Genomic DNA, 27,689 nt, shown 5'->3' with positions numbered 1-27,689 from the left:
TTGGAGTAGGAAAAAAAAAAAAGAAGAAGAAGAAGAAGAAAAAAGAGAAAAGAGGCTTCACTCGATCAAGTCAACATGAGTCGCCTTGCACTCCGTTTTCCTCCTTCACTCGCGGGAAGCGTACACCTGACGCATCACTCTCTCCCCCGGTGGAAGTGATCTTCGCGTTTACACGTCGACCCCGCGGGGTCACTTCCCCGTCTCCCGGGGCGGCGAGACCCACGAGGCTTCAACTCCCGTCGTCTCTCGGGCACAAAAACCGAAAGTGTCGGCGGCAGGACAAGCTGGGGCGATGAGACCGCTGGGTGCCGGAGTAATGCGTGTCAGCTGTGGACCGATGAGCTCGATCCCTCCTTCTCGCTGCTGATCGATACGCCCACGAGGGCGACTTTCGGAGCGGTCGCCTCTCGGCTCGTGCACGCTCGTGCAGGTGGGCACGGCCGTGGGGGTTCGTCTCGACGGCGAGTAGAGCCGCGGCCGGGACTCCCAGCTCGAGGTCGCAGGAAGACATCGCACGGGCAGCCACTGTGGGAGGAAAGTTTGAGGGGCTCGACTCCGCGGCGCAGGTTTGTCCGGTCGGCAGCAGTGCACTTACTCGACCAGGGTTTTGAGGTAGTCGTACTTTACTCGAGTATTTCCATTTTTACTCTACTTTGTGCCTTCGCTCCACTACTTCGTAGAGGGAAGTATTGTCCATGACATTTATTTTTAAAAACCTGTAAACAGCTCCATGTCAACCAGATAGAACATTTAAATGCTGTTTATCCGTTGATATACAACTGATAATACAACACACTTTATTGATACTGTCTGTACTTTTACTCAAGTGAGATTTCGAGTGCAGGACTTTTACTCATAACAGAGTATTTTCCCACCGTGGTATTGGTACTTTTACTCAGGTAAAGGGTCTGAATGCGTCTGCCACCACTGTTGGCCGGGCAAAAACCAGCGTTTTCGTGACTTGTGGAGGACGTTTTTCACATTTTGTGTCGAATGTTTAATCAGTTGTTAAAGTCAGTCAGGGAAATAATCTGCTCAGCAGACAATGAAAATGATTATTTGCAGTCCTATTTGGATTACAGACTTAAATACTTTGTGAAAAGTTGATCATCTCCTGCTGGAAAGTACAGGCTTTGACACGACATCAGGGTTATAATGCATGACACACAAGTTGCCTGGTGGGTTCCTCGGCATAATGGTGTTTGTAAAGCCTCTTGTGAACGGAAAAGTCTGACAATAGAGCTTCGGTTTTGGAGGTCGTGGTAGATTTGTGTCCAGTCAGTTCTCCACAGCCTACCTTGACAGGCCTGTCAGAGCAGCCTGTTGAATAGAGGTGCAGTGGCCACACGTGAGCCACAAAGCTGGGTATCACGCCTGGACATAATCCCATTATTTCTGAAGAAGTGTCCTGTTGTGGCCATAGAGAGGAGGAGGAGTAGGAGGAGGAGGAGAAGGAGGAGAAGGGGGAATGTGCCTGATGTCACCCAAACACACTGTCCTCCCTGCTGCCCCAAACGAGGCAAATACTTCCCCCTCAGATACAGGCCACATGTGGCCAGAAGAAAGGACAGCAGGGGCTAGAATACAATAGGTCTTAGCAATGTAACTAACTACACGTGGTTTACTGTTCTCATCTTGCCAAATAATGCATAAAAGCATATTTTAGTATAGGAGAAGATTTTCTAGAAGTGAAAACAACATCCCACCTGGTGTGAACAACATACTGTTCATGGAGCAGCATAGGAAAAGTACACTGACACGTCCCTTTTTTTTCCAAAACACTTGTCATCATCACACCGTAGTGCTCCACGGGGTGATGTTAAATATTATCTAACAGGAACTCCGACGGCTCACTGGGCTTGACTTGTTTGCATGGCATTCAGTGCAGGCTATCTTCTTTTATATATGTTGCCGTCAGTCGTTGTTACTTGCTCCATTTTTCAGCAGCTTCAGCTGTGAGCCAGTCATCGTAAATGACTTCATCTGGGCTAGATTTGCATGGCTTTGGGAACCCTGTGTATTGTAAATTCAGAGAATCTCATATGTCCAAGCTGATTGTATTACCTTGGTAAAAAACAATACATAGCTTTATGTAAACGTGTACGTACAAGAGTGAGAGCAAAAACCTTTAGGAAATAGCTCCCAATCGAGAAATGCCACAAGTGCAACAAAATATGCGACATGTTACTCTCACTTTAGCAGTCTGTTTTTCTTAATGAAAACTCACTGAACATTGTCCTCTCACTGTCCAGCTTCCGTAATCTGAATGAGACAACAGCGGAGTTGATCAAATTGTGCCGAGACGCACGTGATCTACACCCAATACTGCGCCCAAATGCATCCAACTAGTTTAGACATACTGAGGGCCTTTCAAGATCATGAATGGAGGACACGCTGAAAGGCTCTTATTATGTCATTTACTGTATTGTGTTTTAATAATGCACATTTCTGTGCACATTTTCATTGTGATGAGCCAAAACCAGTTGAACCCTGGAGCTTTAACCCCTGACCCCAACCCCGAAGAGCTCTGGAGCTCTAGGACAGATGCCTGCTCTGCTCCCTGTATCGGGGAATGTGGTGACATTGCTAAAAAGAAGTCCAACAGGGCAAGTAACCCTAGCTGTCAGGTGATATAAACCCCCAGGTTAGTCAGTCTTATTTGGGGGAGAAATTCAAGGCAAACGGTAAAATTATCTTGCAAACTGTCCGCTGTAAACAAGCATCACAGTTTACAGACTGACTTCCTGGCTTGACTTCGACCTACTGTACTCACTTAGTTCTGTGTGCACATTGTTTTCCTGCAATTTGGGATTATTACCTAACTTTTTTGGGTGCACTCACTTTTGGTTTTACCTCCAAATAACATGGTTTAATCAGGCTAAACTGTTGACCTTGTTACCGCCTGTCTAATTATCTGACTTTGTCGAAGCAACATTGGTGTGTTCTCAGATTTCATCCGTTACTTTGTTGGATTCGGTGTAATAATGACCAATAGAAATAGTGGTCAAAACCCCAAAAATGAGACCCAAGTTGTAATGAACTGTAATCATCTTTAGGGGCTACCGTACAATTCACAGAACTATGTGCTTTGTATGTTTTAAATTGCTATTCTGCAGTTGGATCTTAATCTTGTTGAGTCGTTTGAATCTGTCTCTGGTCTGAATGAAAAGTGAATCTTGAGTGGCTCAAGACCAGCAAGGCTGTGCTGGAGCCTGTAGTCCTCTAAAAGACAGCCCCCCCCGACACACACACACACTCTCTCTCTCTCCCCCTCTTTCTCTCTCTCTCAATCTCTCTTTCCCTGACTCACCCTGGCACAATTCCTGAGACACAGCTGTGAAAATTACAGGTCTGTTTCATGGAAACATAAAAGAAGAGGAGGCAGGGCTGGTGGAGAAGGAAGGAGAAAGAGAGCTGAGACCCACAGCCTGGCGTCAGCTGTCGGCCAGCCCACAGCTGCAGTGGATGTAGAGCTTTCAGAGCCGGGGTCCCGCTCAATTCTCACACACACTGGGATTGTTTACATGGGGTAGGAGTGTGAATGTGTGTGTTTGTTTGTGTGTGTGTGTGTGTGTGTGTGTGTGTGTGTGTGTGCGTGCGTGTGGTTTTTTTTTTTTTCTTGAGGGAGTTAGGCATTATACCCTGTTTGACCGAGGCCGAACAGAACAGTAGCCCTCACTGTGACTGACAAACGTCAGGCTCCTCCAGTGAAAAGCACATGGCACCGACAGTCCTTCAGTTTGGCAGATGCTAAAAGCATGACTGAGGCCCCGGCAGGTGGGCAGGCGGGTGGCCGCCCCCTCCTCGCTCCTTCCTCAGCTGGGTTGAAAATCCGGCGAGAGGCCTCCTCTCAGAGAGTCATTGTTCATGATGATGATGACAATCTCTCTCTGTCTCCATTCTCTGCACTATCTCAATCCCTCACTCTCGTCTTTTCACCCCCCCCCATCACCGTCTCTCACACGTTCTCTTAATTTTTCTTCCCCCTTTTTCTCGTCTGCTCTCTCTCAGAGCGTTTATGTCAAACCGCTGCATCTCTGAGGAACTGTCAGGCAAAGAAAAGCAGAAGGGTGAATGTGAAAAGTTGTCCCTCTGATTTCGACTAAGTTTGACTTTTGTGATGCTCGATGAGATGTGAGGTGTGAGATTCTCTCTGGTACCTTGCTTCAATCTTTCTTGAGCTCAGCCTTCAACACTATTTCGCTCTATCTGACTCTCATCTCTCTTTTTCTCTCTCCTCTCTCTCTTTGCCAATCAGGCTGTCAGGCATCTTGCCTTGTCTCTTTGAAGAGAAACAGTAGAAGCGGATAATTACACTTTCTGTCCTGTATCTGCTCTGTAGTGTTGAACTATCATCTTTACATCTGTAGGCTAGACACTGATGCTGAGGAACAACAGCTTACTACCTGCTCTGTTATGTAGCAAATCTAGGGGTTTCAATGTGATGTGCTTTGGCGTCCTTGGAAAATGTTTGTGTGTTGATTTTTAACACTTTATTGGCTTTCACCTACTTTTTCACTATCAATATCTCAGTTGTTTCAAGGCTTAGACATCATTTGGGCCCTGTTTGTTTCATCTCATCCTCACATGTAGTGTTTTATCCATTTATCAGTTTTTCATGCTTTGTTCCTGGAAAATCCCCCAGTTTTCCTCAGATGCATTATTATATTTTACTTCCCTGTCTTTTTTCAGTCTTTTTAACTTCAATAGTCTCCCTTTTTTTTTAAACTCACAAAAACACTATTGTACATGAATAAGTTGTCATCACACAAAGAAACCATGTATCACATTGTTGCTATCAGCCATACATGACACAAATACTTCTCTTTGTTACACACTGTTAAAAAAAGCTTTGGTTAACATACACTGTACTCGGGCCTCCTGAATGACTTCACTGAATTACTCGTGTACTGTAGGAATAATCACATTAAGAATACATTTCGCTTTAATGTCAAAAGACCGCTATACCCCTCACATCTTCTCCTACTGTATCGTGAACACTTGCTGCTTTTCTTTATGTGGCTAAATAAACCACATTGGTTCAGGGGATTGGATGTTTGCTACATTTTTGTTACACTTGTCGCTGTGTGTAACCACAATCGCAACACCGAGGACGGGTCAGAAATAGACTGACACGGTAACCATTACCGTAGTGTTGCATCAGCCGCTTTTACCTGGGAGGACAGCGATGACCCTTGGGACACTTTGCTCGCTAAAGATAAGGTTCATGTTAATGAGGAGGGAAATCACCGAGGTTCGGAGCCTTAACCAGCTTGAAACCTCTTGCCCGGGCCCTGCCTCCTGTACCGGAGGCCGTGCAGGACCAAGAGAGAGTGCGGAAGATGTCAGGGAACCAAACCCTAGTGTTTTCCAGAGGGAAATATCTGGCTCTTTAGCTGCTAAATGCTCCACTGTCTTCACCAGCTAGTCACTGTCTGTCTGCTGTTTGCTGCTGAGCAGTTAGTGACCAGTTTTGTGTTTTTTTTTTTTTTTTAGAGCTATATCACTGTAAACAGCTGCCTAAAGCCATGGGAGTGGCGAGTGTGAACCAAGACAGGAAAGTTGCAAGACTGGCAGCTAAACAATGAGCTGAAACTTGCTATAAAGCTCCTTAAAAGCCACAGATTCAGGTGATAATACCCTGTAGGTTCATTAAGAAGAGCAACTCTGTTCGCAGTCGCATTGTTCCCACATTGTCATTTGATTCATTGTCACTAGAATAATCCTAATTATTGCCACTTTAACATGTTGTTGGGAAAACTACCTGTATTTACACACTAACTAGGAAAAAAACAAAATGTGTAGTTCCTCTTTAAGGGAATAGATAAAAGGGGAAAACTGTATGTTGAAGATGTTATATGTAACTTGTAAGAGGAAGGATGTGTTATTTTGTCTTTCAAATGTAATAGTCTTTAAAAGGTTTTTAGGGGGTGAAATGTAAATCTAAACAGTACCATGTTACATATAGTACTACTAATATCTAAAAATGACAGAGTAGACTTCACATTATAGCTATTGCTATTCTTTTTAGATGTGAAATGTAGAGTTTGTAACTTTGCCTCTTTATATTAAGAAACAATCTTCCAGTCTAAGTACATACTGTAGATATTTTTGTAAACTTTTTGTTTACGGCAGCACGAGGGCATCTGGTCTGTGGCAGAATCCGAGCTTTGACTTTCCAGGCAGGGCCGAGTGGCGAAAGGGATCAATAAAGTATTACAGTGCTATTTCACTCGCCCTGATGCTATCTCTCCACCTTCAGAATGAAAAATTCATCATCCTCAGTAAATATCTCCAGAGATATGAGGGTTTCTGGGGCAAGATCTTGTCGAATGGTGATACAAGGCCAAATGTAGATCAGTTTGGAGATATCTGTGATAAGAATGGCTTGGAACACACTAAGACAATACAGAGGACCACAACTCTTAAGAAATACTGTTGAGTTTATAATCATATTACATGTCTTGGTCAAGGACAGCAAGGTGTATGCTTGCTGACATGAAGGACTATCTCCCTGCAAATGAGGACAAAATCTGTTATGTTATTGGTTATTGGTTATGTTTGTGATCTGTCTTTACTCTGATACCATGACAATTTCCATTTTTAAGAAGTGTTAATTCCTCAATATTTTGCTTCCCTTCACTGTTGATTTTTCATGGTTATTGATATTTATTTTACACTCGGCCCAACTTATAATTGTTGCATTGATATTCTTTGTGAAAATGATCCCGAAACACAGGAAAATACACTGTTGGACGAACGCGCGAAGAATTATCACCCGGCTCTGCAGTTCACCCCACTTCTGCTGAGTTTCATAGCATCTTTCAGCTCATTGTTTTGGTTTTTCGACCCCCAACTTTAATGTTTTAGTTCGGTATTACTGCTCTCGCAGCATAATTCGGGTAGAGCTGGTAGGGACAAGAAACAGAGCTACAAGAAGAGTGAATATTGGACAGGTCACCAGAAAGACAATTTTTTAAATGAATGTTTATGTTGCTCTGTGTCTGGCAGATGTATAATGAGGCAGCTGTTTGCTAACAAGTTCTCCATATCAACGTAAAAGGTGAAGAAATGTCAGTGTTGGGTTCACAGTTTTTTCTGCTCCCCTCAAGTTTCCCAACGAAATCTGTTTTAATGCTGGATGAAGGGAGTATTAAATATCTTGTTGGGTGGGGGAATGTGCATAAGGGCGGACAAAATGAATATGATACTTGAACATGTGAAAGTGAGAGCAATGATTTACATATCTGCTTTATGTCTGTATGATCTCCAGTAGTGTGTGAGTGAGCGAGTGAGTAGGTAAGTGAGTGCTTCCTGCTCGAGGAGGCATTTAGTCGTCCTGGTCATTTAGTCTGTAGTCGGCTCTAGTCTCCTGGTCGACTGGTTGTTTGGTTGGTCGTTATGCTTGAAATGCTAACGCTTGAGGCTTTTAGTGTGTATTCCTCACTAGTTCTTGTGCCAGGCTCACCAGTTGATATACGTAGATCTATTTTTGCATATGTCCAGGGATACCCTGAGGACCCCCCCTCGTGACCAGGCGATTGTTTGAGGAGTAGCTACGCTTTCAGTCGACCAAGATTTTCTTTTGATGACTACAGCCCTGCTCTGCAGTGTGTTGCAGTGTGTTTATTGCGGTGCAGGTCAGCTCTCAGCAGTCTTTACTTCCTCAGCTTCCTTCGGTGCTCATGCCTCATTAACTCAACACACTCAGCTCGTTTGCAGCTGTTAATTACACACTGTAAAGCTGATATTGATGAGGACAAAAAGCTTTTATCCCAATTAAGCTTGATTCTGAGTACATGCTAACTTGATAACATAGTGGCTTTCCAATCAGTTTGGCGTTGAAAGACTGAACCTGCTGTTTGGATACGGGATATTGAAGTTTTGCTGTAAACTGAACACCCAACCCACTGAGCGAGTCCAGCAGCTGAGCAACCATCATTGACAGTGTGTGTATTGTGTGTGTGTGTGTGTGTGTCTTGCATAACAAGCCAATCCTATCTGTCTTTCACCAAAAAGTAGGGTAATATATGACGAGCAGAGACTGATCGCTCATCCACATTATTGGATTGCATGTATCATTAAGAGAAGAGGATACTCTAAATGAGACTAATTAAGTGGGATACGTGCTTCTATTTTCTGCTGTCATTAATCTGACGGGGGGGAAAAATCACTGGAAGGTTCCTCCAGGGATTCATATTTTGGGTGTAGTACTCATTAGTGACTTAACAGTGATCTTATACTTAATAACATTTAAGTCGCTGTTACACTGCATAAGGACTTAGTGTGGTCAATAGAGCTCCAACTGTCATTTTCATTATTGATTAATCTACCTATTATTTTCTTGATTAACATTAATCCATAAAATGTCAGCAAATAGTAAAAAAGTTCTCAGAGCTCAATGAGACGTCTTCGGATGTCTTGTCTTGTCAAACCAAGACCAAAACCTAAAGGTATTCAGGTTACTATCATACAAGGCCATTAATGTATTGCTTGGAAAAAGGACCCAAACGATCAGTTTATTATCAGTATTGTTGCTGATGAATTTCTGTAGGTTGACTTCAGCTCTATACTTTTATATTACTGTTCACTGCACATATAGCGACTTAAGAGTGCTTTACACACAGTGAGCTTATAATGATCTTTTAGTGTTATATAATATTTCTACAATATTTCCATGTGGACTTCAGTGTAGTGAGTTTAAAGTGATCTTACAGTGGCCTATTATCATTGTCCTAAAGGACCTCCTTAGTTTTCTTTCATGCGACATTTGTAGTCAGGTACCTGTGTAGTATTCATCATAGTTTATTTTCCCTCATTTCTCCTTATCTTTCTTATTAAGAAAGAATTATGAAGTAATTTAATCTAGTTAAGAGGGATTCATGGTTTTTTATATGATTAATGTAATACTCATTAGTGGGTTGACATGTTACCACACCTATAGGGACATAGTGTATAGTATGTTTTATGCACAGTGAGTTTATAGTGATCTTTTAGTGTTTTATGTTACGTTTGTCATAATTCAGTATGAGACATTCAATATAGTGAGGTTAAAGTCATCTTACAGTAGTGTCCTAATTTAATATAGGGGCTGTGCCTTTCTTGCATTTATAGTAGGCAGCCAGTGTATTATTCCTCATAGTTTACTGCTTATTTTCCTCAGTTTCTCGTTATGTCCCTTACGTTTTATATTTATTTTAGGGAAAATAAGGAGTATGGCTGCCAGATTGTTACTAGTTGCCATCGCTATTTTTAAAAAGTGATCTTATTGGAGGGAGTTTGGTGATTTCCAACGGGATGTTTTGGCTCTTGGCAGCACCGGGCTACAAATAAAGCCATAATATCCCTACCATTAATTTGAGATAGACATTTTAGGGGCATCTTGTGGGAAAAGGGCACAAGTGCACGTTGAAAAAAATAAATAAATAAATAAATGCTGTGAAGAGTGAGGAAATCGCCCAGCGATGGCAGGAGTTTAGTCCCTGCTGGAATATTGCAGCGGCACGGCCGCGATCTCTCGTTACGGAGGGATGTCCCGGTGCAGCGGCGAATGCGAACGCAGGCAGCGCATGGATATTATCTCCAGCGTGCCACTTCGGAAGTAGGTCACCGCTCGCCGATTTGTTCACCATGTCTCCAGCTACTGTGGGCTGCTCGGTCCGCGGATCGCTGCCCAGGTCGACAGCCCGACCGAGTGGGGACTGACCGAAAGATACAACCAAGGACGGGGATTTTTTTTTTTTTTTTGGGGGGGGGGGGGGGTGGGGGAGGAGGAGGAGGAGAGATGGTGTTCGTTTCCGACGGGACGCACAAGGTAATGATGAATCGCGGCTGTAATTCCCTGTCACAGTTGGAGACGGTAGGATCGGTGGGTAGGCTGCATCTAACAACTCGGCTGCGATACGAGCTCCCAATGATATCGATGTTCACTGGGAGCCCCGCTCCACAAACCCACGATTGATCGATCGAGGATGTTCGGATGTTTTAGACTCGTGTTCCTCGCCGTGGAGCTTTTTTTTTCCACTTCTCATATCACAGCCCGCACTCCTGCTACGGCACGCTGTCAGATTAACACTGTCCACCACCATGGCCAACTACAAGCTCCAGTAGGCGAGTCTGTTCTTACACAGCCGTATTACCAGCCATGCATAACGCTTCCCTTCCTTGCATTTCTTTTTTTTTTTTATTCTGCTTAAAGTAAACCCGAGATCCATGAGTGGATGTGGGTGTGATTGTAACTGCTGGTGCCTGAACCCTGCATGGAGGTGAAGGGAGGTGGTGGTGTTGGTGGTGTTGGTTGGTGTGGAGGATGGTTACTGTTGGTGGTGTAGGACTGTTGAACTGCTGATTTGCTCCAGCAAAGTGGACTTGGTGATATGCACTATCTGAAGCTGCACACACAGCACACCAGCTGCCTCAGGGCTTTTCTTTTTCTTTTTTTTTTTTTCTCCTTTCCTTTCTCTCATGATGAGAGCTCTACACCATGTCCTTCTTCTGAATGAGTCTGTGTGACAGCCAGGCAGCGCAGCCACCTCCTCCTCTATCCGACTCCTGGTACAGATGAAACTACAGTCAGTTTATATGCCATCAGGAGGAGAGAGAGAAATCCATGACACAAAATGATTCCTAAGTAGGTTTTATGTGTCAATTATGCTGGGTTGCATTGCGTGTAGGTAAGGTTTTTTGTTTTTGTTTTGTTTTTTTAAATTGTGTTTTAACAAGAAATCCTCTGTAATTTCAGGAGTAGAAATATGTCTTTCCGTTTGATATTCTAAATCAGTGGTTCCCAACCTGGGTGTCGGGACCCTAACAAGGGTCCCAGGATAAATCGGAAGGGTCACAAGATAATCAATGGGATACAAAAGAAAAAGAACATCCCTGTTAAACAAAATTATGTAAAATTTTTCTATCTTCTCTCTCTTTTTTTTTGTTGCTTTTTTGTGGCTTTTTTCTTGCTTTTTCTTGAGTAAATGTAGTCAGGTACTTTGCTAATACTCCGCTACAGTTAAGAAAAAAATATTGTGCTTTTTTTATACTCTTCTACATTTGTTTGGCAGCTATAGGTATTTAGCAGATTAAGATTTTACATACAAGAGGTATGATTGGTTTTTTAAAATGTGATGCATTGTTATCGATGAAACTGCTCAACAAGCTGCAAAATGTAAATGATTCTTACATATCATCAGTAATCTAAAAAAAATCAATTGTTGACACTATATTTTGCTAATTATACTCCACCTAAGTGAAATTTTGAATGTAGGACTTTCACTTGTAATGGAGATTATTTTAACTCGTATTTCGATTTTAGTAAAAGATCTGAGCACTTCACTGACTTTCACCTCTTCAAGTCTCTAAAGTCCCTCAGTCCCTCAAATGAACAGTCCTAGAAGGGGAAATCACTCTTTGGTTCATCTACGCAACGACTCATAATGTGACGAGGAATCACAAGTTGACCTTGCCTAATTTAAAGGGGGTCACAAGCCAAAACAGGTTGGGAACCACTGTTTTGAATCACATGCTTGCATGTGTGCATGGGTGTGTGCGGGTTTTGGTACTGCTGCTGTGCATAAGGCTGAGTGTGCAGTTGCGCCTGAACTGGCGCCCTGTTTTAAGTTGATATTTTATAACGGCATGGAAAAAACAAACAAATATAAGACCACAGGATTCATTTTAACCTAAAAATCTGTCCTGATAGTTGTTGTGGTGAGTGTGGTGAAAGACTAGCTGGGGGAAATGATGACACTCTTCAATGAGCTCCTGTCTTTCCATTGTGCATGCTTGTCTTATTCAAATGAAGCAACTTGATTTGATATCCACAGACAGAGACTCAATGTGAGGCTCCTTCTCTCCTCTTGTTATCTGGAAATTAAATTTCTCTCTCATGGATTGCATTTCACGGTTCACATAGTCATTCGGCAATAAGGGCAGACCGAGCCGTGAGACGGTTTGAAAATGCCCAGCCAGAGAGTTGTGTCCACTCCAGAGTCAAGCCTCATTTGTATTTTTAGTTCAGTTCGGCTCTGGGTATGTTCTCATTTGTTTCAAGAAGGCATAAAATGCTACTATAGATCACAGCTTACAAGAGTCACAAGTTATATTCAGGTTTTAGAAATATCCTTTTACAAGTTTTACAGTCAGTTTACTGCAGTAGATTGGTCTATTGTTACTGACAGACAGAAAACAATGTAATAAAATAGTCACTCTGTCTGTTCCTTGTAATTAAAGCACTTCAACAAAAACCCTTCATTAGCTGTTACATGATAACAAGTTGTCGTATTAAATGAATAGCAGATGTGCTGCGCAGTTGATGAGACGAAGTCGTGTAAATACTCGACTGCCTAAAAAAAGCCTTTAAGGTAATCTGTTATTATTATGTAGGGGAAAAAAAGTCTCTAGTAGAATTTGCATGCATTATTGAGGTCTAACCACTCATCAGTGTCTCTTTGGCATGTTTAGAATTTAGTTTTCTTGACTGTTACCAATATCAAACTGTAGGGATGGAGGGAAATTTACCGTAAAGCAGGTGAGTGGAAAAGCGACAAAAAGAGAAATGAGCTGTATTGTATGGATTCTAAGCAAAGGCAACTTATGATACAGTGGGAAAAGATTTTAGGCATGCACACACACACACACATTACCCTTGATTGCCCCTCTACAGTTACTTAGAGCCTATTTGCAACTATAAGTGCTCACTGAGAAACAAAAATGACATTCAAACATGGTGTGATGTATTGATTTATAGAAAGAAAAAATCAGTCAGGGCATCAACATCATTTGCAGTGGGCATATAAGAGCATCAGACATTAGGCTCCAGTCAGCTACTGTTGATACAAGCTCTGTCCCTGGAGAAATTGCAGAGAGTCACTTTTGCCCTGATGTGGAATTTAAAAAAAACGCAAATATGACCTGACTATCCAGTCACTACTGGCTATGTGCTTCTCACAATAAGGACCCGTGGATCAAAAATAATATTGCAGACAAAGCCCGTTTTTAACATGAAGTGGGGATTTTATAAGTGAGGTGATGTATTTTACTTTTCTATTACTTCCTATAAAGGTCTGCATTTGTGGATCATACAACTTTTTCTGTCACATTACCTTGCTGCTATTTTATATGAATACTGTGTCATGTATGTGTGTGTCACATGCATCATGTAGTGCTAAAACAGTTGATTATTGGATTGGTTGATCACCAGAAAGTTAATCGGCAATATTCTCAAGATTATCTATGGATTTTGTTTAATTGCTTTTTTTAAGCAAAAAATACCAAAAAGTCCCAGCTTCTCCAGTGCGAGGATGTGTGGCTTTTCTCTGATTTCTATCACTGTAAACTGACCTTTAACTGGACAAAACTAGACATTTAAATGTGTAGCTGAGGCTCTAAGATATTGTCAGGAGCATTTTCACAATCTTCTGAAATTTTATAGACCATGAGGCAGCAATCCGCAGCATAATCCGTACTGAAATTGACCAGAGTTGGAGCCCTACATTCATGCTCAACTTGTAATTTTAATATTCCCACCACAGTGTGAAGGCAGCATATCGATCAATTTATAGACTGACTTTAAGCAGAGAACAAAATATGCTGATGTAGATAGATTTGACAGAAATGTGGCATCTGAGATCGAGTGCTTGTCAGCCAATCACATGCTGGACGCTTGTTGCCCGAAAATGGACAAAAAGAGTAACTATGCCAACCAGAGCGTATAGAAATGCACATGATACGTAGCTTGTTAAAAAAAATCCATCACCTAATAGCTCATGTACAGTATATATACATTATTAGTGGAAAACAAATCATTTTGTAATTTGTGTATGGTTGCGAAAGCTGAATGATTTTCGGGCTGAAGAGTAACTTAATATAAAAATGGCTCATGTTGACTTTTTTTCTTGGAGGTCAAGTAGCGTAATTGTGTTTCAGGGCTGCAGCAAGAAGGATGATCCATCTCTTTATGCTGCACACAGGAGTGTCATTGTATAAAGGTCACTTGCAGTTGAATCATCAGGAACTTTAAAGGTTTTTCCCCGGTGAGGTGTTTTTCTGCGTTGAGAGAGCAGAGGAGTGGACATGTGTGAACTGCAGAAGATCTAAAATCTTATTATACATCTTTTACTATGAAGTTTCTGGAGATGCTTTGGTGGAATCAGTACCAGCTTGTTGACATGGTTGTTTGTTCCCTAATTTCATACCTCACAGTGATTTGAAAATGTTTGCTTCCCCTTTGACCTTGCAGACAATTGAAATACAGTGGCTTCAGAAAGTACTCAGACCCACTTTTCGCACACTCTATGGTGTTGTAGATTGAATTTTAAATGGATAAAACTGCCATTTTCAATCTCCACTCAGTGCCCCATGAAGACAAAGTGAAAACATGTTTTTAGAAATGTTTGCAAATTTATTCAAAAACAAAAACTGAAATCTCTTATTTTCAAAAGTATTCCGACCCAGTACGTTGTAGAGGCCCCTTTTGGCAGCAATTTAGGTAGGTCTCTACAAGCTTTGCATTCCTGGAGCAGTTTATCCCATTCTTCCTGGCAGATCCTCTCAGGCTCCATTAGATTGAATAGGAAGTGTCTGTGAACTGCCATCTTCAGGTCTCTCCACAGATGTTGTAGGGCTTTAAGTCTGAGCTTTGGCGGGGCCACTCAAGGACAGTCAGAGACTTGTCCCGAAGCTAGTCCAACATTGCCTTGACTGTATGCTTTAGGTCATTGTGGTGCTTAAAGGTGAACCATCGCCCCAGTCTCAGGTCACGTGCACTCTGGAGCAGGTTTTCTTCAAGGACCTCTCCTTATACTCTTGCCCTGATCTGTGCCTCGCCACAATTTTATCACTGAGGTCCTACTTCATGGCTTGGTCTTTGTGCTGGCATGCAGTGTGAATTGTGGGATTTTATTTACACAGGTGTGTGCCGTCCTAAAGTATGTCCGATTAATTCAATTTTCCACAGGTGAACTCCAACTTAAAGCAAGCGGAATGCATCTGAGCACAATTTGGAGAGCCACAGCAAAGGGTCGGTAAATGAGAGGTTTCAGTTTTTGACTTTTAATAAATTTGCAAAACTTGATTGAATGTAGATTGATCGGCAAAAATGACAATTTATGTATTTGAAATTAAATCTACAACATAAGAGTGTACAAAATGTTAGGGGGCCTGAATACTTTCTGAAGCCACTGTATTTACCACTTCAAGATGAAACAGTCTTCACAGTCTCTTCACGTTTAATCACATTACCTACTCTGGGAAGCCTTAGTACCATTTGTGGAGATCAGCTGCAGGCTGTACTGTAGCCTTTGCTAAAATTAAATCGGCGTGGCATTTTGAATTAAAGATTCAAATCACTCTTGAAAGCATCCATCGTATCAAGCATTAAATAGATCACCTAAATACCTCATCTGTTCTTGTTTGGCGCGTCTGTATTTTAGCAGTGAGTGGGTGAATGCTTGTAATGTTGGGCTCCTGGTGGATTGTGTGAGTCATTAATCTGGTTCAGCATGGGTTCAAGGAGCTGAAAATTGTCTTTATTCATACAAAGGATGAAAGGGCAATAGGTTTTTAATTTTTCTTTTATTTCAGTTGCAATCCTAAATCAAAACATGCACGGGCTACAGCACAATTAATTCATCATGATCTGAGAGAAATTTTTAATCTAAAACAGTAATGAAAAATGGGAAAGCAGTTGGAGTACATATGACCTCAGGCTTAAACATAACATACCATAATATGCTCTTTACCTTAGTTTCTCCTCCATTCTGTGTGTGCAGTGTATTTGCATGTTAAGGAGAAGGGTTGTCTAAGTGGTCATATGCTCTGGGGACCTGGAAATTGACAGCAAACTAAGTAAAACCGGTTGTTAAAAAATGCATCTGAAGATCCTGTCTGTTACATTAAGTCACTTTCAGATTCTACAAGAGTGATGTCTGTGTGGTTCAGTGTCTGATCTGTGTCTCCCCAAAGAGTGTATGGACCTATCTGATGATCCATGATGGTGCTCACTGAAGGCCGTCTCTGAGCTGAAACACATTGTCGTAAGACCCTGTGGATGAATAGGAGGTGTTGTATCTGCTCCCGGACGCTGAGACCATGGTGAAAACTCAGCGGAGCCAGCCAGTGAAATGTGGGAAGCCCTGGAAGGACAAGAGAAGCAAGGAAAAGGGAGGTAGTTTGAAAAAGGTGAAAGAGAGAAAGAATGAGCTGAAAGGAAAGAAAAAGAATGATAAAAAAGAGTCATACCGACGTAGGAAGAAGACAGTGGTGGGAGATGGAGACGCACTGGACTGTTGCGTCCTGCTAACCCGTTTGGAGGAGAAAGGAGGTGTGGGTAAAGAAAAGGATGCAAAAAAAGCTGGGAAACAAAGGAGCGTTAAAATCAAAAAGAAGCTTCTCCTCAGCTCCAGTCACAGACGGACCAAATCTGGACTAAAGAAAACTTCCACAGCCAATCAACAAGCACTGGAACCAAAAATCAACCAATCTGACGCCTTACTCATGCTGCCCACACCTGTCCATGAACCCCGCAGGCGGAGAATGGCCTCTCTTAACGCTGAGGCTGTCAACAGCTTGCTGCTCTACAGAGACGATTCTTTCACATCAAATCTCATGAAGAAACGGCAGTCTTCTAATGAAGATCCAGCTAAAGATAGTCTCAATAAAACTGAACAGAGAGGTCATAAAACTAAAAAGGTTTCTTCAGAAGGGAAAGCAGCACTAAAAGAAAATCCTAAAAAACAGAAGCGGTCATCGGCGGAAGCTCTTAACATCGACTGGCTGAGTTTGTTTGCACCAACCCCTCGGCGCCAGGCAGGCCTCACTGCTGCAACACTGCTCAAACTCACCAGTGCCCCGTATGGAACCAAACGGCAAAAGAAGTCGGAGCCCAAACCAGGGAGTGGAAGTGAAGCATCAGCTACGAGTCAGGATGAGATTAGCTGTAAACCCTCGTGTGGAGGAACAATGCAGACCAAAAGAACAACACATCCCAAACATGAGGAGCAACTCAAGCACAGACAACAGGGTACAGAGGATCCAGTCCATTCCCAGCTGGGCCCTAACATCCAGGGATGCTGTAGTTCATGTAAGACAGAGGCTTTGGATCCTGATTGGAAAGGCGCCAAAGGGGGGCCGGAGTGTCTGAAGCATGCTCTCCATTGTGGCTCCGCAATGGGATTCTCTGTAAAAACGATCAAAGAGGAGCAGGTGGAAACCGAGGTGTCTTCCTGCTACTGCTGCTCCCAGGAGAGGTGTGTCGAGTACTGTCACAGACTGGCCCTCTTCCTGGAGGACAAGACCTTCAAGGAACCAGAGGATGGCTCGCTGTCCGACGTGTTCCACCACCACCATCACCACCATCATCATCATCATCACCATCTTCAGTCTCCTCATTCTGTAGCCCACCCAGCAGCCATAACTATCAGCCCACACACGTACACCTGTTTCCCTGGCTACTACGTCCACTTCAGCCACCCGGACAGTTCCTCCTCTTCTGTATCACCCCTTGCTTTATGCCCAAGGAGCAGCAAGAGACCCAAACTACTCCCCAGCACAGGTCCGCAGCCCTCAGGAATTAGCCATCCAGTGTACTGCTGCACCTCAGTGGAGGCACGCTACGGAGAGCCCTGCAGGATCAACGGCTACTCCGCTTATACCAATGTGATTCCAACCATTGCCAGAGGAGGGTGCTCCTTCAGCCCCACAGACTGCACCAACTGTAACCATGGCATCAAAAGAGGTGAGCAGACAAGAGATTGGCATTACATTATTTACTTTCTGTGTATTTCCAGCTCTGTGTCTGAATTGTTTTGACAGATATCAACATGAGTTAATGCGTAGGTGTCCGTCCTGATTGTCCGATATGATTGCAAAAGGACAGAAATCTCAAAATTAACCTCCTCTGCCAATTATCAGATAAGGGCAAAATGCCCCCCCCCCCAAAAAAAATTAAAAATTTAAAACAGAAAAAAAAGGAAAAAAAAATAGTAAATTCAAGCTTGGTCGGGATTAGATTTGTTTGCCAGCTCTTGAAAAAAGATGTGATTTGGTAGTAAATGCAAATGGTGTACAAGCGATTGTGTTAGACAATAATGACCAGAGATCACAGAGGGCTGAATGAAAGGGTTACTCCAGTGAATTTAGTGTTGCACTTTAACAAAGTCAGGAGGTTTGCAAGAGACAGATTTGAAAAAAATAATGATCAAAATCGTTGCATCGGAGGCTGAGATATCCTGACTTTTAGTCCCTAGTATAGGTCAAGTTCAGAAACGCTGGATCCTACATTTCCGATAATGCAAACCAATGGTATCTTTTGGAAGACTTGCCCTCCCTGGTAAATGCCGGGTTTTTTTGTTTGTTATATATTTGTAGTTTCCAAGCCTGAACCAAGATGCCCCTATTTATTTTTCTCAGATTTTAGAGAGCTCCCTCCAGAGCCACAAAAGAAATTAAACAACTATTTTCACAGGTTTGACTAGTCCTTTAAGTAAGACAACAATGTTTGCTAATAAGTTTAAGTATTAAATGTTCATGAGCACACTATGGTTATAAGATTATTTTGTTCACAGTGTCCAACTTAATCCTTGCTGCCAAAGCAGTACAATGTGCTGAGAATAGCTATTATGTCAGGCATTTTTAATTTCCCATTTTGGAATGTCACTTGAGTGGGAAGTACAAAAAAAAAAAAAAAAAAAAAAAGGGCAAGACTTCTTTTGTCTCAGTTTGAATACAGGCCACTGGACAGTGAATACGAGGCCTGTGCAGCTGAAACCTAATGAGCTGATTGTATGACCTTGAGTGTCAGCAGTCAGTTGCTGTGTTCGAACCAAGATATGAACCAGAACAGGAAAATGTTTTGTGATGTCTGCGGTATAACTGTGTGTGTGTGTGTGTGTGTGTGTGTGCGCGTGCACGTGCGCATGCGCATGCGTGCGTGTGTCTATGTGAGTGTCTGTGTGACTGCCTGAATGTGTGGGTGTAGGGTTAGAAACACCTGAATGTGACCTCAAAACAATACTTGATTACACATGAACACGTTTTCTCTCTCTCTCTCTCTCTCTCTCTCTCTCTCTCTCTCTCTGTGGTTTCCAGCAGCCAAAACCAGGTCAGGCTGGGAGGGTTGAGACTCCTCCCTACAGGAGCACTGTCCCCCTCCATCTCAGTGGAAATCTTCACAAATAAGCTTTTTTCACAGCAGACATTTTGACAAGTCAGGAATGACAAGTCGAAATGTCTGCTGTGAAAAAGGCATGTGGTCCACCCACATAGGTGTTGCCACTCTTCTGCCTGATTAGAACTCAGGACTGTATAGGCGTGTACAAATCAGGTCTCCAGGGTCCACCCGACTTCAGCCTGAGCAGAGGTTTAATCAGCAAGTATAAGTACCTGTGTAAAGCGACGTTAGCGACTAGCTGGTGAGCATAGCGGAGCATTTAGCAGCCAGAAATTTCTCTAAGGAGGTAGTGGAGACATAAACATTGAGAGTGAATATTAGACCCGTCCACTTAATCATTCATCAGATAGCCAGGAACACAACTCTAAATGAAAGCTAATGTTGTTCTGTATCTGCAGGATGTGTAAATAGGCAGCTGTTTGCTTTGCAGCTGGTGTTGTGTTTACAGCTTGTTTCTGCTACCCCTAGCTGGTCCAAAAGTCTGTTGTTGCAGGTTTAAGGCGTTAAAAATAGAAGTAGTCTGTGCATTATCTCTAATGTATAAGCAGCAGTTTAATAGTTAATGCTAATTTGAGCCATTTTAAAGTATGCAGGTATAGTGTTGGTGCCGTGTATTTCACAACTTCGTGAAAGGTATTACACATAGATTTCTTAATCTGAAAAGTAGCTGGTTACTACTACAGCTGTCAAATAAATGTAGGGGAGTAAAAAGTTCATTGTTTCCCTCTGACATGTTCTGATCTAGAAAAATAAAGTGGCAGAAAATGGAAGTATTCAACAACTGTGAAGTGCTAGTAGCACAAAACTGTAACTCAAGTATAGTTCTTGAGTAAATGTATTCAGTTGTGTTACGCCCATGTGTCTATGTATGTGTAGTATCTTCAGTAGGCTAACTGTAAACCAAGTAGCCTAATGCTGAACGTATTATCCATGGAGCAAATAAAGGCTGCTGATGAGGTTTGGATCCACAGAGCTGAGAGATCACACTGAAAAAAACTGACCATTAATTTACCTTAATGTCATCACCACAGCTGCATCATGGGTGTGCACAACCTGTTCTTGTTATCTCACACACAGGAGGATGATAGGGTTTTTCACTGTCAGTTTTATGGGGATGCCTATTGTGTGTGTGTGTGTGTGTGTGTGTGTGTGTGTGTGTGTGTGTGTGTGTGTGTGTGTGTGTGTGTGGCTGCTGTGTGTGTGTGGCTGCTGTCTTAAAGGCTATAATTGACCTTAATTGAGGCTCTGTTTGTTTTTTTTCTGCTGCTTCAGCGGAACTAATAACAACTGAGTGCAGTTCATGTCTCTATTATGTAACCTTGTTAAAGGTTGTTGATCACTGTGGCTGCCCCTTAAAGGACTGTGTGCATATGTTTCACTATGTCACTCTACTTCATTATCTTTCCTTTTCTGTTCCTACCTCAGACGACTACCCATCAACCCTCAATGACCATCACAGCCCCTCCTCCATCCCCATCTCTCCCACCCCCAGAATCCTCACTGGCTGCCCCATTCCCACTGTGCCTCCAGCCGGCCAATCAGTGCCCCACGTTCAGACTCCGCTGTCTGACCCCAGCCAACCACAGGCTCCGCTGCAGGTGGCGAAGGAGTGTCCGCAGAGTGCCAAGCCGCCCAGCGGGTCAAGGTCTGGCGCACGTGGCACCGGCAGCATCAGCTCGGCTGTCTGCCCTCTCAACAGGGACAAGAAACAGAAGCTCAGCTCACCCGGTGTCAGAGAGCGATCAGTTGCCAAGCAGCTGAAGAACAGCCGCCAAAAAACCACCAACGGCTGGCGGCCAGTTGGCCTTCCCTTTCAGAAGGAGGTTTTCTCTGTGGTATGTAGAAAAAGTCATGCTGGTGCTTTTTGATGAAGCCATGATGGTGCCACTTATAATTCAATCTGGTGTAATTTAACTTGATTTGTCCTGCGAGAGTTTGGTATAATTTATCACACATGCATCATTGTAACATCAGGGCTTATTCACTGTTTCTGCATTTCATCCAAATATCTGACTGTCCACATTTCTGTCGAGACACAGACGTCATTCAATACAAATTACATCCTGCAGCATTTTACTCCGCAGCCTCTCACAGCTTATCGGTTTGTAGCTGCTGAGGGAGTCAGTATTTCCTGCTGCCTTTGTTCCCAGGGAGAGGAGGCTCTGGTGCTGAGGAAATGTTTCGAGGGAGTCCAGAGGGACGGGGAGTTGATTCGGGTCAGAGACACTGTTCTGCTCAAATCTGGACCTAGGAAGAAGTCTCTGCCTTATGTGGCCAAGATCTCAGCTCTGTGGGAAGAGCCAGAGTCAGGTAGGACACACACTGCACACAGGGTTTACTTACACAACAAGAGGAGCCAAAGTAATGCAGTAATAACTGCCTTAAGAAGTGAACTGTTTGTTTTTGGATTTGTTTTCTTCAGGGGAGCTGATGATGAGTTTGTTTTGGTACTACCGTCCAGAACACACACAGGGGGGACGCAACCCCAGTATGCATTGTGAGGTGAGAAGCAAATCCTTTCATACCATGGCCATGGAAATAAAATGGTTTTGTGAGCAGTTAAAATCATGTAGCTCCAGTCAGTTGTATGTAAATCAATGTGCAAGGTACAGTATAACTAAACTGCATGTAAGCAGGGCTAGAATATTCATGCATGCCATCGTAGCTTTTAATTCGCTCAGGTGAAAATAACAAGACGAAATACAACAAACAAAGGAGCTCTACTTCTTGATGTCAGGAGGTAGCAGTCATGTTTGCTAGTGCGCATGTGTGAAACGTGTTGCATACCTCGATTGATTGATGCATAGCAGCGCATGCATGTGTGCGTCTGTGTTCCACGTGCAAGTCTGCAGCTGTCCACATCTGCATCTGTCCTGGAGTATGATCAGGGCTACTCACAGGAGCAGCAAATATGTATTAACTCGCAGCTGAAAATAATCCCCAACGAATTCACCATTTACTCCTTTTTGAGTAACATTTGATAAAAACTCATTGCCCAATGGTCTTGGGGCTATTGGACTTTTCTTGTATTTCACTGACAATAAGAAATCATAGAATAACACGGTTTACAGTCAAAACACTGTACGGTCCAAGGTATTCATTCCAATGTAAGAAAAAAAATGGTCTCAATGGGGTGTTTTTCAGATTGACCATTTTGTCTTATATCCAGACTCATTGATGTGCATTATAATATTTTTTATAGGATGTAAAGTTTACTTTGCAACACACATTTTTAGTGTTTTAATAACCCTTGAGCGTCTGTCCATTTTGTGAGTTTGCATCAAAATGAACACATCAGGATTCAGCAAAACACTTTTGAGATTTTAAGACAGACTCAGTAACTAAAAATGTGTTTCAAAGAGACGATAATATATAAACTCACACACACATACACAGGCAGACACACATGTTGAGGAACAGCGTCTGTTGTACTCGCTTCCTGTTGTCAGTAATCTCCCAGAGGAACAAGTTGCACTTTATTGAATCTCTAGAAACAATAAACCACATAAAGTCTGTCATTTCCCGGCTGCACTAACAAACAACGAAAACATCAGAGCAGCAGTGTGAGGACAGTAACAGGGCTCTGGCTCAGAGGAAAGAGTGAAACTTCTTCTTGTGTACCACGTAGCAGACAGATGCTGTCATCTTTTCAGGTCCAACTCAATCAAGGATTATGCCTACCAACTGTGAAGCTTTATGGGGCTCAAATGTTGCTAAATGACACTTTTTTGTTTGGTACTAGCACATGAATAAAAAAGAACTCTCTTTCCCTAGAATGAGATCTTTGCGTCTCGTCACCAGGATGTGAACAGTGTGGCCTGTATTGAAGACAAATGCTATGTCCTAACATTGGCACAGTATTGTCGGTAAGTAAGAGAGCATTTTTATATGTGGTGGTGACTTTGGCATTTTTCTTTCAAGCACATTTTTTTTGCAGTAAACATATTGGTTTTGAAAGATTACATGGCCCTGCTGGTCCTGCTGAGAAAATTCTACAGTAATTGTTTATGAAGCTCTTTTAAATCCCCCCTGGGCAGGTTTTCTTAGTTCTCAGACAGTTTGAAGCTACAAAGAAACACGTTTAATTGTTTATCTGAACGTTTTTTGAACCTGATGGAGCTTGATGTCCTGTTTTATGTGCTGTGTCCAGATTTTGTGCCTTGGTAAAACGCCATAGGGAGGGTGTACATGACAGTGCCGCCTCCCTCGTGGTGCCACCCATCGTTGGCAACGCCATGCCCAACCACCACAGTGTGCCCAATGACATCGACCCAGAGCTGGTGTTTTTCAGTCGACACGTCTATGACTTCCGCTATGGACGCCTCCTCAAGAACCTGCAGTAGCACCTGACGAGCATGACATTATCCTATGGGACGTGAGATAATGTTACTCTGATTTCATCCTCCACAACTTTAATTAGCTACAAACCTACCTGCTGCCTCTGTGAGAGAGGAACTGGAAGTCTAGGATGAAGGAGACAAGAGCTTATTTTGATTTGAAATCTCTTGTTCATACTTAACATGCCACACATTAATTAGTAAGAGTAATGGTCTGACATATTGTATAAGAGTTATTAAGGCGATGTGAATGGTCTTTATCATACATGCCTCTCTGATGTTGTAGCAGCTGTGTGAAGAACCTGGAACGTACTCTGCTGTAGAAAATGCTACTGTAGCTCTTAGAAATGTGACATTTGATAGATATGAAGATACGTTGATGTTACATGTGAATAATGTTACTATCTGCCTGCAGATATCAGACACACAAAGTCTCAATGATACACCATGGGTAAAGAAAATCAGAGGCATATTGTGGAGTAAAAAGAGATTTCTGGGTGGCTGAAGACTTTCATCACATTCATATTTAGATTTCTCTGTAACTTGCTGTTGATTGTTGTCCATCTGAACGTAGTTTTACAGAAAAGCTCTAGAGCGAACATCTGTGTTCAAGTTGTTTTTAAGAAATATTTCAACATTTTGGTAAATGGGCTTATTTACTTTCTTGCAAAAAGTTAGATGAGAGGATTGATACCTTTCTCTCGGCTGTACAGTAAATATACAGCTAGAGGTATAATAGCTCAGCATAAAAACTGGAAACAGGGAGAAACAGCTAGCGTGGCTTTGAAAAGAGTCAGGCTAGCTGTTTCCCCCTATTTCCATTCTCTATGCTGAACTGAGCTAAGAGGCTGTTGGCTGAAGCTACATATTTACCATACAGATGTAAATCTCAGCGAGAAAGCAAACAAGCATATTTCCAATATCTTAAAATATTCTATTATTTAACATTTCCATTTTCACGTAAGTGTAAATGAATCGTAGGTCTATGTAGTGAACACAGCTTTGAAGAAAGGTCTTGACCAGAAAATTTAATTTAAATGTACTCCGTTTTATCATCACTGATCAAATTCGTGCACAGCTAAGAATGAAATGTGGAAGTTTTGCGGCTACATCTCTTGTGAGCTTCTAAGATATGTCATATCTGTAACTGTGAAATTCACCTCATTGGTGGTTTTCACACTGTAGGACAGACGTGCACTCTGCAAAGAAAGCACAGTTGAGTTTGCTTGGTTTCGCATTTGTGAAGATGTCCGACGAGCTGAGCATTGAGGGGATTTTTGTTATGCCAATGCTGAGGAATATTTTACTTTCTCAAGGCTGTTTGCCAGAAGTGTGATTTGACTCTGGTGTCAGCTAACTGTATATTTGCATTTATATGTCTGGATGAGTGTTTGTTCTTGGCAGATGGCATCAGTTAGTCACCTATATTCTTGTTTCTTCACCGCTGAGATGGTGAGTAATGTATTCAGTGTAGCATTTAGATCTGTGATGATTCATTCCTATGTTTGAGAGAAGATATGTATTTATTTCTGTACTGAGAAAATATAATTTATTTTCAAAAGATAATTTTAAAGAATAGAGTTTTAGATGAGTGGCTTTCATTCCTGATTAGAGAGAAGGTCAAAGTTGTCTCTCTTTCTTAGCTGCACTGTCTAAGATGAAAAGGGCGTGAGTCTTTTGCAATAGTATTTCTGTGACCGACTGAGCTTGCTTGCCCACTACAAGCCTAATCAAAGTTGTGCTGAGAAGTTGAAGTCCTCCAAGCAGATTTGAGGACACATCTGGAGCATTTGGAAGGATATCAGATACAGTTTGAAGGCCACCTGATAACATGTGACCAGAGATGCTTAACCTTCAGGACCAACACGTACCTTGGCCTCTCCCAACTTCCTGTCATTCTCCTTTCACGTCTCCTCGGACGTTTAAGCTTTGCATCTTCACCTTTAAATGCTGAATTCTACAATGGTTTAAACTTACCGTGCCATTAGCCTGTGCCCTTGATCTTGCTGCCTTATAGAACATTCCCAGCCTCTCCTTTAGAAATGTGTACCAATCTCAGCCTGGGGTTAGGAAAGGTTGTTAGTGTGCTGATCTTGATTCCTAGATGCTTGAAATGCATCTCAGGTCCATCTCATTTATCTGAAGTGTAAAACTGACCCTTGATCAACACTTTTACTTTGACAAATGTCTGCAAATCACTGATTCAAACCGAAAGTGATCTTTAGAATCGAACACCTGAAGACTAGATGGCTAAGAATAGTTTGACATTTTGAAAAATACACTTATTCACATTCTTGCAGAGCGTTACACAAGAGGTTTGATACACCTCACAAATGTGTGTGCTAAACATGTAGATGAAGCCAGCAGCCAGTTAGCTTAGCTCAGCATAAAGAATGGATGCAGGGGGAAACAGGTAGCCTAGCTCTATCAGAAAAGGCAACTAAAGCCACCTACTAGCACCTCTAAATATCACAAATTAACATGTTATACCTCGTTTAATCTGTAAGAATTTAAAATTACACAATAACAATAAATTGTTTGCTTTTAGTGGTGTCCCTTTGCCTCCAGTCTTTATGCTAAACTAAACTAAGTAGTGGATAGTGGCTGTAGCTTCGTATTTGACATACAGATACGAGAATGGTCTTGATCTTTTCATCCAAATCTCTACAAGAACGCATTTTTCCCAAAATGTCAAAGATTTCCTTTAAATTTTTAATTTTATCCTTCTCAAACAACAGAAGCTATGGTTAGCTTGATTTGTAATGGTTGCTATGAATTCTATTTGGTTTTTGCACAAGAAGTGCCAAAAAGTCCATAGAAACTTCCTAAACCACTTCTTCAGCATAATCCACCTCTTAACTGTCCATCTACATGCTCATTATGTTCCAAACAATCACATTTTTGCCAAAAAACTGCTAAAGAAATTTTTTTGGCAGAGCTTTGTGGATGGTGATAGCACAACACAGAGGTGGTGGTGAAGAAATGGATTATGCAGGAGTATTTGCGACGTTACAAGTCTTTTACTCTTCTTTGACACTTGTCACCATTTGAATACTTGGTATCCAACATGTTGCCGGCAAGCGCTGTTCTACATGAAGGAGGAAAATACAAGCTAGTAACAGCCACCTTACAAGCATAGGGGGTGAGTCTTTGATCAAAAAACTTTGGGTGGAATATCATTTGAAACTACCCACTTCCTGTCTTACTTCTGCTTTACTCCCTGTACAAAGGGTGCAGTAATGTGTGTGTGGGTGTGTTAATTTACAAAAATAGAATTCGCTATAATTAATGAATGGATTTAATAGTCTATTTGACTTTCAAACAAGTTTCCTTGGATGAATATATTCATATTGGTTAATTCAGTTCAGTAGGCTAAAAACAAGAGAATGGGCCCCGCCGATTCTATCTATCTTTTCTCAGTAAACCAAATGTAATCAGTCTGTATCCAAACAGTAGAAAGACCTCTCCACTGATTAAAACATTTTATTGATTACCAATGCATGATGGACGTAGTAAAGCCCACACAGCACAATACTACAAAGCAGAATTGGGTAAACTACATTTGGTTTGATTTCAATTTCAAATCCCACTGGGTGTTCTGGATCAGTGTTAGAAACAGCGTACATATTATGGCCTTAGGAATCATTCAGCAAACTAATTATATTTAATCAAGATGTGTGATACTTATGTCTTAGGTGGTCCTCTGTGCCTATTCCCATTAACCCGTATATATTCCAAGCATTTACCATGAAGAGGATGAGCAGTTGCTGTTGTTTTTACTTACCTTCCAAATGCCTTTCATTTTTGTCAGATGATGCTGGTCTGATCTTGAATCCCCACAAAGAAATGTTTGCACCAAAAAGAGAGAGAGAGCGCAAGAGAGAGAGAGAGAGAGAGAGAGAGAGAGATTAAGGTATTGAAAAATGAATTTAACTTCATTCCCAGGTGTACAAAAACCTAAACTTTTGTTCTTCTGATGTGAATTTATGTTCATATTCTTTGCATGGCGTTTTGGAGATATTCATCACAGCACAGATCATTTGTATGATTTGAAATGGACCTCTGTAATATAAGAAAAATATTTAATTGTAATAAATAATATATGAGTTTGAAGGCCTTTGAGAGATTTTTTTTTTTAGTGCTTACATCTAGTTTAATTTGGAAATACTCTAGCCAGGTTGAAAGCTGTA

At 42.0% G+C, this 27,689-nt stretch overlaps 1 protein-coding gene across 3 annotated transcripts; it reads left to right on the top strand.

Moving 5' to 3' along the window:
* Positions 1-27,605, top strand: bahd1 (bromo adjacent homology domain containing 1). Of its 3 annotated transcripts, none has more exons than XM_040137201.1 (7): positions 1-566; positions 15,958-17,728; positions 20,588-20,997; positions 21,313-21,472; positions 21,585-21,664; positions 22,937-23,028; positions 23,313-27,605. In XM_040137201.1, exons 2-7 carry the CDS (start codon positions 16,084-16,086, stop codon positions 23,503-23,505), a joined length of 2,580 nt encoding a protein of 859 aa, XP_039993135.1. In that variant the 5' UTR covers positions 1-566; positions 15,958-16,083; the 3' UTR covers positions 23,506-27,605. The 3 variants fall into 3 exon arrangements, with proteins under 3 accessions (XP_039993135.1, XP_039993137.1, XP_039993136.1); XM_040137203.1 differs by having other exon boundaries at positions 547-612; XM_040137202.1 differs by lacking the exon at positions 1-566 and adding an exon at positions 9,790-9,814.
* The last annotated feature ends 84 nt before the right edge of the window (positions 27,606-27,689 follow it).

The sequence above is a fragment of the Xiphias gladius genome, chromosome 10 (assembly GCF_016859285.1).
Source record: "Xiphias gladius isolate SHS-SW01 ecotype Sanya breed wild chromosome 10, ASM1685928v1, whole genome shotgun sequence".
Taxonomy (NCBI): Eukaryota; Metazoa; Chordata; class Actinopteri; order Istiophoriformes; family Xiphiidae; genus Xiphias; species Xiphias gladius.
This window is presented reverse-complemented; position numbering and strand designations above follow the sequence as displayed.

Coding starts and splice junctions, on each gene's coding strand:
- bahd1 (XM_040137201.1), top strand. CDS start 16,084: ATGGTGAAAACTCAGCGGAGCCAGCCAGTGAAATGTGGGAAGCCCTGG. Junction 21,665..22,936: donor ACCCCAGTATGCATTGTGAG/GTGAGAAGCAAA, acceptor CTCTTTCCCTAG/AATGAGATCTTTGCGTCTCG. Junction 23,029..23,312: donor ACATTGGCACAGTATTGTCG/GTAAGTAAGAGA, acceptor TGCTGTGTCCAG/ATTTTGTGCCTTGGTAAAAC.